Source organism: Thunnus thynnus, chromosome 17, assembly GCF_963924715.1.
Source record: "Thunnus thynnus chromosome 17, fThuThy2.1, whole genome shotgun sequence".
NCBI lineage: Eukaryota > Metazoa > Chordata > Actinopteri > Scombriformes > Scombridae > Thunnus > Thunnus thynnus.
In genome coordinates, this window is record NC_089533.1 from 17,778,337 (window position 1) to 17,788,556 (window position 10,220).

A 10,220-nucleotide genomic window follows, 5' to 3' on the forward strand; every position below is an offset into this window, starting at 1 on the left:
TAAGATCTTCATTGAACTTCAGAATAAATAACAATTACATATAGAATACATAAAGTGCAACCAGTGCCAAAGTCAAAACATCTATAAAGTGCATAGAGAATTTGGTGATATTGTATAAATTGCTGTCAGTTCATAAGTCCAGCGTGTTCCAGGGGAGGTGCTGAGATTTATCTCCTCCTCCGGAGGTCAGCAAGTATCTGTTTGGTTACGGTGCTGCTGTTGATTACAGTCTGTTGTATTATAGCACATCTTGTTTTCCACAGTTTTAAACATACAATACATATCATTATCTGTATCAGTTGTAAATGTTTTGATGGCAGTTCATCTTCCATAATACAATTCATGACAGAATGATAACATAAATCAAATGTATACCATCAGTTTTCAATTTATCCTAGACCTCCTAACAGTCTGTTAGAAGATGCTGCCGTGTCTCTTCATCATTGCAGTAAATCATTGGACATTCTTTTGTTGTGATGTAGCAACTCTAAGACACAACAGCTGTAACGGGAAGTCTTCCCACAGATATCAACCACCAAACATCCCTAATGCCCCCTGACAGATTCTTATTTTTTAGATTTTTTTTATCACTGTGCTTTCATTATTAGTTAAATTTTTATAATTAATTAATCCCCCATCTTTAAAATCATTAATTCTATTTTAAATAATTTTGCTGGGCAAACTACCCCAGTCTATTTGTAAATGTTGGTATTGTGTAATAAAAGCCCTGTATAATAATTTATAATAAGGGCCTCTTCTTTTTTTCCACTTTGAAAGATCCCCAACCCAAAGAGCATTTCTGGTGATGGCGGCAGATTTGTTTTTTTTACAAAAGCAATTTTTAATCTGTCACTGAGCTCTACAGCACCCAAACCACAATATTCTTTGCTTTTACACATGAATTTTCTTTTGGTGGTTGTTCCCCAGATTAGGCTGACACACTGTTTATTTAGTTGGATTATTATTTTGTTGGGTGGAAGAAAAATATTCACTAGAAAAAGGAGCTTAAATGGGATGAAGGTTTTGACGATATTTACTCTTGTTTTGTAATTAGTATCATTGTTTTCCCAACTCTGTACCTCTTCTTTAATTTCACACATTTTTTTCTCCCAGTTTCTTTAACTACATTCACTGTTACAAATGTTCAGATAGAGTATTTTCATTTCTTGTTTGACCTCTCTTGTCTTGCCGGATTTGTCTGTTGGGGCATCACAGCTCAAAACTTCCAACCTACTTTTAAAGCTCAATTTTTTTTGATTAAGTACACACATTTCCAAAAATTATAATAAGAATGGAGTTTTGTTAAAAAGCATCTTCTGTTTCTGGTGATGCAGAATGACTGTGGTAACGATTAACTGATAATTACGTCAACTCCACCCACACGTAATTGAAGTTTTGACTTAACCTTTTGCACCCTGATGGCTGGACTGTTGTCATTACAGCATTAAGGCCACAGTAACACTTTATTACAGAGCCATGGGACTCTTATGTGTTCTCCATATACAGCGAGTCAATGGCTTTACAGCTTCCCCCTCATTCTATGGCCTGCAATCTCCTGAGTTGCCCCTGCTTTTGTTCTTTAAATGAGTGTGGGGGATGTGAATTTGTGGGGGGAGGAAGCAAACTTCTTCACACCCAAACCAGTTTCCTGTCACCCTCAAACACCCCATGTTAACACTTAAACCAAAAATAAATCCCACACTAACAATCCCCACCAATCCTTCTTGCAAAATATGACATCACTCCAGTTTCACTTTATGTAGAAAACATTTAATAAATACTGAGGTAGTTGTAGTCAGTGAATGTTTTACACTTGAATTCAACACAGTGCACATCTTCAGACAGCATTGATTTCAGGCCTCAACACATTCACTGAATGTTACATTTTCTGAGTAGAGCAACAACTTGTTCTCTATGAGTTCATGAAGGCAGCTTTAAGTCAAATCCACAGGAACTAATTCCTTTAGTTCCGCCTTTGGCCAGCTGAAGTCAGTCCTTATTTGGTAGGCTGTAGGCCATAATCAGGCCAAAAGTCACTACTACGCAATAACTGGGCTGCTTCCGTGATTCCTGTAACATGCCCCGGCTTGTTCCTGTTCGGGACATGTTTTGGGACACACTAGCCCGGGTGTTAATCCGACGGCCCTGGAACAGGCCCACTGTAGGCGCCCTTCAGGCTTCCAGGCCGTGTCGAAAAGTTCAAATCGTTTCATTTGTAGCTGCGCAGGACTTCAACACACTGCAATGGCTCTGTGTAGAGGCACGGGGGTTGGGGGTGCTCCCAGTTCACTGCCGCAGTTCACATAGTCAATCAAAACGGAGGTAACAGCGAGCTGTTGATGGCAGTTCTGCTCAAGTTTTGCTTTCTTGCAAGGTAAAAAGTCCGGCTCAGCGGCCGCTTTACCCCGTCTTTTCCTCGAGGGGCCAGTAGGGCACAAATTCTCCTTGTCTCCAGCGCTGGTACGCCGCTCCGTGGGTGAACCTACGACCTCCTCCTGGATTCGGGGTGAAGTCCGGAGCTGTCCGGCGACGAGCAAAGCGGGAACCTGGGGCTCCACATGAGCACCAGCAGGGGTTGTAGTCACCTCCACGGAGGGGTGTTGTTGCACACATTCAGAGGCAACACTGTCCGTCGTCGCCTGGGCCGCATGGTAGATGTCCCGGGCGGATTTCATCACCAGAGTCAGCAGGAGGCTCCGGTGGAGACGGAGACCCCCTCGTTGGGTGCGCGAGCTGTACAGTTTCCCCAAAGCTACGACCATGATCCTCTTGGCCTCAGCGCTGACCTCCATGTCACAGCTTCTTTTGAAACTAGGCCAAAACAAACTGAGACTGTAGTTTGTAAAATCGGCCTCTCCCGTTGACTTCACGCACAGACACAATACAGACCGGGTGTACGAGAAGTACTTATCACCTCGTTGACGTCACGCGCCCCACGTCACACGGGAGAGCCCCGCCCACTGGCCTCATACCCTGTCTGCTATTTGAAAAACAGACCTGCAACAACTGGTTAGGCAACTGTGGCTATTTTTATCGGTCGTCGGGCTGTATCAAGATATAAATACAAATTCAAATCACAAAGAGGGCTTATAACTGTGCTTAGAAAGCACAACAGATAGAAATGACTCACAGGCACTCATCCTACATCTAGCAAAATACCAAATCTCTGGGTCAATGACATTTTGGGAAATAGGTGTGTTTATTGCCACCAAATTCTACCATGAAAACAGGAAGCTGGAGAAAACAGTTGAGAATCAAACCTAACATCTCCAAATATGTCTTATTTACACCATCATATGTCACATGTAGCAATAAATACTGGAAGCTTATTGTGTGATAACGGCTGCTGGGTGCTGTGCACATCACAAGCACCTATTATGGTGTGGTTGCAAGTCTGGACTGCTTGAATGGAAACATAAAATGCCGCACTAGTGGTATTGAAGTATCACATTTTTAGAGCTTACTGAAGACCCATGGCAGCAATTGATGGTTAATCCATTATGTATTTTGATGTACTATTTTATGAGCTAATATCTTCAAGAAATATAGCTTCAATCTGTCTCTTAAACTATAGTTTTTAGATAATTTTCTACACAATTTACAAACAGGTTGCAACATGCAGACAACTTAAGACTTGCAGTCCTCTCCACCTTACAGTAGTTTTTCAAGTCTAAGTCAGACACATACATATCTTTGCATTGGACACAGATACAATTGATTCTGACTCTGGATCAATTGCTGTTGGCTGTTGGTTTAATATTCATAGCTCAATTAGGTATTGCAATGGCACTCTTGCAGCCCTGGGAGGAAACCTTTTGGTTTGTTTTAAGATTAAAGTACATCATTAGGCCTAAATCATGTGACACAAATAATGGGACTGGATATTTTGGTTCAACATTTGCAGCAGGTAAAACTACCAATAAGGACAACCATATTCACAGCAGTTTTGCATTTTGCCATTAAGTGTTGATGTATCTAGCTCACATTAGTGGTATTAATTTGGAATTCAGGCTGCTGCATGCACTTTTACAAACAAAGTCTTAGTGCTGCTTTAAAGGAGGTCACGTTCAAGTAATTTATTTCGCTAACAAAAAGCAAAAGAAGCCAATTGTGTTGTTAGAATATCATCAAACAGTGGATTTCATTGAAAGAGTCTTGAGCTCTCTCTGTTTATATAACATGGCAATGTTTAAGATAACAGGCAAGATAAGGACCTGACTTTCAAGTAATCTACAGAATAAAATGACCACAATGTGCTTTACATGTACAGAGAATATCCCAAATATATATATTTTGAACACTTGACAATATGTTCATGATACATTTTATCATTCAAAATACATGTAGGCTACAGGCAACAGTTCCAATATTTGGACTGTTTAGACACATTGTGATTACATATACGATGTATCTTTTTCATATGTATATTACACATTGGATCACACATTGCTATTGCTATAACACTGACTAATGAAATGCCCTGTACCAAGTTTTGCAAAGTTCTTGGTGCTGTCAGTTTTGCGCTAATTTAAATATACTTTTGGTATGTGTTCATATTTGCATGTTTTAATAGGTCAATAGTGTCCTCAATCCTGCCTGTTCATAAACAAAACCTGGAGCAGGAAACGTCTGGTCTGTGAAAGACATTTCTGTCTATTTTTAGTCTGTCTCATACCAGAGATGAACACCATTCCACTACTCTTGTTATCTGAAACAGCCAAGAAAGCCTGCCGAGAACAGTCTCTGAGCTCTCTTCCAGATTTACCCATCCCCCAGTGTGTTGCTTCCTCTCACAGGAAAAAGAAAAGGGGGGTGGAGGTTAAGAGACAGATGCCCATATTAAGCACATCCTGCTCCTGTGGCACAGGCAGAGGAAAACCCATGACGTGAGTGGGAGCCCTCATTTCATGAAGCCATTTAAAGTAACAGCAGTGAGAATTGCATCAGGGCTTGCTACTTCCCTGAGCCCATATTTGGGCAATGGAATCCACTCCTCCAGTGACAACCAGTAATTACCAGAAACTGCATAGTACTTTTATACTGTCTTGGCTGCGAGAACCTAGATACATAAAATATGAGAGAAATATGGTAACATTAATCTATATATTTTACTTTCTAGCATCAGTTTATCCAGCAGATCTGAGGTTGAGAGAGAGACATAGAAAGAGAGAGAGATTTCAAATTTCCAGAAGAATTTGTGGTATGCAGTTGATTGTCTCTGGTGTGCCTGCAGTTTAACAAAACATTAGTTGCAGAGGACAATGGGCTGATGACTGCACTTTTTAAATGTGCAGCTTCTGTCAGAAGAACCTACTTGTTTATGTAGGAATCAAATCAACTAAATCAAATGAGCCAGAATGAAAGGAAGAAAAAGAAAGCTAAATAAAATTCCTCTGCTGACAATGAGAAGTAATAAGTAACCACATTAACAGCTTATTCTTAGTTGATCTGAGCATCAATGGTTGCTTTTCTCTTACTCTCTGAATATTTTCCTTAAAGGCCAAAATTTCACAACTGACAGATGTTTGGAATTTCAGCACAGTTTTAAATCATTAATAGAGGTGAAGGGAAACCAAATCACAGTCCATTACAGTTTTTTTTGCAATTGCCAGGACACAAAAACTATTGACCACGTGTGCTAAACCATAAGCATGTTGTCTGCTTTACATTAAAGCAGACAATTCTAAATTTCTAAAAAATGCTTTTTTCCAAATAACTACACACTGTTATCTACATTAGATACATCATTTAAAACTAAAAGCCAGTGTGTGTTGTTTGCTAAACACTGCCATCGAAACACCACACTCAATTATCAATCACCTGCACCAGAGTGCACATGTGAAAACACCTGTAACCAATTACATCACTTCAATCAAAGCTCGAACATTATAAATAGGATTCAGGTTTGCTGTTTGGTGTGTATAACAACAGAGGCCAATTTTGGAGAGAGAGGAAGAGGAAGAGGAAGAGGGTCACTTTGGTGGACCATGTAATCAACCATGGGTTGAGTCTACAGGAGGCTGGTCAGGGGGTCCAGCCTATTTTGAGTTGCTACACTGTAGCAGGTGTCACCCAGACATTTCAAAATAGGAACAGGTAAGAAATCCCATAATTAAACAATATTTCATAAGAAGGAGATCTTAGACCCTAAAAATTGCATTCTGCTTTTGCAGAATTGCAAGGCAACCCCCCCCCAGGAGGAAGTGTCATGAGAGTAGCAGGAGATGGACCCAAATGCAGGACATAGGAGGCAACAGATATTAAAGTATAACTTGGATAAGTGCAGGCCACGCAGAAGACAACTGAACTGAAAACAGGACTTAAATATAAACTGAACTAATGAGGGAATGGGGAACAGGTGACTAGACAGAGAACAGGCGAGGAGCTGATTGGCTGGGGGAAACACTGGGAGTAGGGCAGGGCTAACAAGGCTGATGCACGGCAGGTGTGAAGGGAAAAGCAGTACAGGAACACAGGAGGAAAAACTCAACAAACACAAAATGAAAAACCCAGAGAACACAGTAAAAACGGTTCCCTGATTCCTCACTGTACATGGTTACACAAGGTAATCTCTCATACACAAAAGCATTTTGAGGTGATTGCAGAGATGACAGGGTCTGGAGAAAAGCAAAAGCAGCTGGAGGGGTGGGACATGGAGCCAAACTGTGACAGGAAGAAATCACTTGTTCACACAAGAACAGGAACGACACATCATTCAACAACATAAACAGGGTAAGTTTATCCACACTGGGCCGTCTACTGAAGCAGCATCAACTTCGGATGAAACAGCTGCACAGAGTGCTGTTTGAAATTAACTCAAAGAGTGAAAAAACTGCTCTATGAATATGCACAAGTGAGTTAGATTTTATATATTAGCCTATTACAATATTGTTACTGTATTCCAGTTTACTCTATTACTGTGCTATACTATATGGACTGATGTCTGTATCCTTTCTGTCATACGATAGGCTTTTTCCTGACTGTTTTAGAGTGTCATGGAGCTATAACTGTAATCAGTTATAATAAATCATGAACTTCCACCATATGTAAACTAAGAACCAAACAAAAAATAACATCTTCCCCAAAACAAGCAACAGAAAAACAATACTAGATTCCCACCAGGGAGCACATCATCAGCAGTCCAAATACCATTAAAAACAGACAGTTTATGAGTACAAGAAATTTCCAGCCAGACACTCAGTACCAATGCTGGCCAGTGTCTCTTAGCTCAATGACTGTTTTCAAACTGAGTTTAAAATGTTTAAAGGTAGTGTACTCTCTGATACTAAGGGGTAAAGAATTCCACATCCTGCCTGCCTTAACTGAGAAGCAGTTTTGCCTAAATGTTGTAGACTGAAATTTAACACAACAGTTCCCTCCAGTGGATGCTCTTGGTAACCTTGAGCCAGCAGTACATATTGTTTGTTTAAGAGGTGGCGCTAGATTGTGAATGATCTTATATAATAAACCAACATTTGCCATACACAGAAACATTTCAAATGTCAAAAACTTATACTTTTTAACTTTATTGCAATAATGATGAGAGTTAGTTTTTCAATCCATGATTTTCAGTGCTTGCTTATGCGGACTCTGAAGTGGTTGCATTGATGTACTATATGTCTGAAACCAGGTTGTAGTACAGTATGAAAAATGTGACAGTATCATTGAGTGCATGTACAATTTTGCTGCATCTGTACTCATCTGAGTTCTTATAAATCTAAAATGAGCAAGGTTAAGCTTTACTGTTTTTGAAATTTTTGTAACTTTTTTTCAAAGGTTGGATTGCTATCAACAATCACACCTAAATATTTAACAAGCTGAACATCCTGAACCCTCTGTCCTTTTTGTAATAATTTCAGGAGGAGGGGAGTTGCTTCTTCTAATAGAAAAAAATAGAGACAAATTCAATGTCATGTCATTCAAAGCATGAATAAGTCATCCAATCTGTTTTCTCCATAGCTCCCATAAGTAAAGATGCAGTTTGATGTTTAGAATTAGCATGTACATAAATGACCGTGTCATCCACATATATTTGAATATTAACTTCTGGACAAATGGATGGTTGACCATTAATATAGATACTAAATAAGAGAGGGCCTTAAATTGAACCTTGGGGTACACCGATAGAACATTCTTAAAGTGATGAGGTTTTTCCTTTAATTCTTGTACAGTGTCGTCCATTGTTCAAATATGATGCCACCCATTCAATGGCATTTTCTGATACATTATGAGTTGATAATTTTGATAACAATACACTGTGATTGAGTGTGTCAAACACCTTTTTCAAATATATATTCCTGGGCAGCGTGGTGGCAACATCACAATGTATGCTGCAATTGACCAGAAATGGTGTCCTTCACCACCATGCCACTCTTGGCCCATATAACACAGCTCATATTTTAGATTCCTTGACGCCCTGCATGACGTACTCATTCCCAATGACCAGAGGAATGTGCAAGGGACTTCACATTTGTCGTCATATGGGACAACATAATTCTCCTTCGGGCTTATGTGATCCATAATTGGTTCGACAGTCACCCATGATATTTGAAGTTCTCTCCCTTCCACCTTACTCTCCTTTCCTGAACCCTATTGAGGAGTTCTTTTCGGTGTGGCGTTGGAAGATATATGACAACCAACCCTACCTACATGCAACTCTCCTCCAGGCTATGGAAGAGGCCTGTGGTGACATTGACATGTAGGCATGCAAGGCCAGGATACGCCACTTAAGATGGTACTTCCCCCAATGTTTGGCCAGAGAGGACATTGCTTGTAATGCTGATGAGGTGATGGCATGGACTGTAATTGCAATATACTGTATTTTGTTTACAGTACTATGTTCATGTCATCTTCAATTAAAGTAATTGTGTCTGATACTGTTATGAGTATATGAGTATTAAGAATAAACAAATTTGTTACCCCATTGCATTTGTGTTCATAGTCTATATGTACAGCATGCCACAAATGAAAATGCCAAAGACTCTAGATAATAGTATTTTATACTTAGCACATCAATGTGCAGTTGGCATGTGGAAAGAACTATTTACTTGGTGTTTGTGTGTAAACTTGTGATACAAAAATACCATAGTTATACCATGCCAGAGTTTATATAGTTTTGATTGAAGTGTTTCATTTTGCAAGAGATGTAAGATATATTGTGTATATGTTTTTGGTTTTTATGTGTAGAGTTTCAACAGAAGGCCCTGGTTTCAGAAATTGTTTTGGCGATAGTAAAAAACTGTAATAGATTGAAGAGTGCCCTCCTGTGTTCATGTTGTGGAATTGAACCATGATTGTAGATACTGGAGGCCATGAAAAAGCTACAATATATGCACTTGTAAAGGAAAGAACTCACCAGGCACACACTTGTCTGTAGAGCTGCACTTAGAGACTCGTAGTAGACTATTTCACATTTGTCAGGCACTACATTGTCCTCCTGTCAGTGAGGGACTCCACTTTAATCCTTGAAAAAAATGCAGAATTCCCCACATGCTATCAACAATGATGGCCTATTTTCAAATACTCATGCAAAATCTTTCATTCATTCAATTTTCACCAATTGCTGAGATGAGATATGCTTCACATCTGGAACTGGACTGTAGTGAATTGCCTTCCAAGCCATAAAGCTTTAAACATGCAGTAATCAATGTTTTGTTTTTCCTCCAGGGGGCAGGAAATCTCACAATACACTGACAGATATGTGAGCACTGTATTTCACTGGAGTTATGTTTTGACCACTGACAAATGGCCCCTTAACTCTGCTTTGGTCTCCACCAACTTCTGAGAAAAGTATTTGGGTCTTTAGCTCAGTATATATTTGACTTTCTTCACCAGCCTGTTACTAATTTCTGTCTGACCTCAACTGATTCAGTGTTTACATAAACAAATATAAATATATTGATAAAAACAAATATACATTTATGGAAATGTATGGAATTTTTAATATATAGATTAATGCTGATTTAAAACACATGGGGATGCTTGTTGACACAGGTCATTACTGTAGATGGAGCTGCCAAGATGGAATCATTTATATGCATAAACAGCGAACATAACAGTGAGTTGTACCCCTGTATGCGGTATATGTGAGGTGTGTTGCAAGTCCCTCCCGCCCTCTCTCCAGGTGAAAAACATTCATAGGTGCACTGCACTGCGCTGAGCACAATTAATACATTTGTTGTCCAATTTTAGTGCTTGTCACTACCAGTTTAACATTGCCA

At 39.5% G+C, this 10,220-nt stretch overlaps 1 protein-coding gene across 1 annotated transcript; it reads right to left on the reverse strand.

Annotated features, from left to right (window-relative positions):
• Window positions 1-1,748: 1,748 nt before the first annotated feature.
• On the reverse strand, window positions 1,749-2,891 carry ier2a (immediate early response 2a). The gene has a single exon (XM_067570146.1). The coding sequence runs from the start codon at window positions 2,790-2,792 to the stop codon at window positions 2,232-2,234; it is 561 nt and encodes a 186-aa protein (XP_067426247.1). The 5' UTR covers window positions 2,793-2,891; the 3' UTR covers window positions 1,749-2,231.
• Between the last annotated feature and the right edge of the window lie 7,329 nt (window positions 2,892-10,220).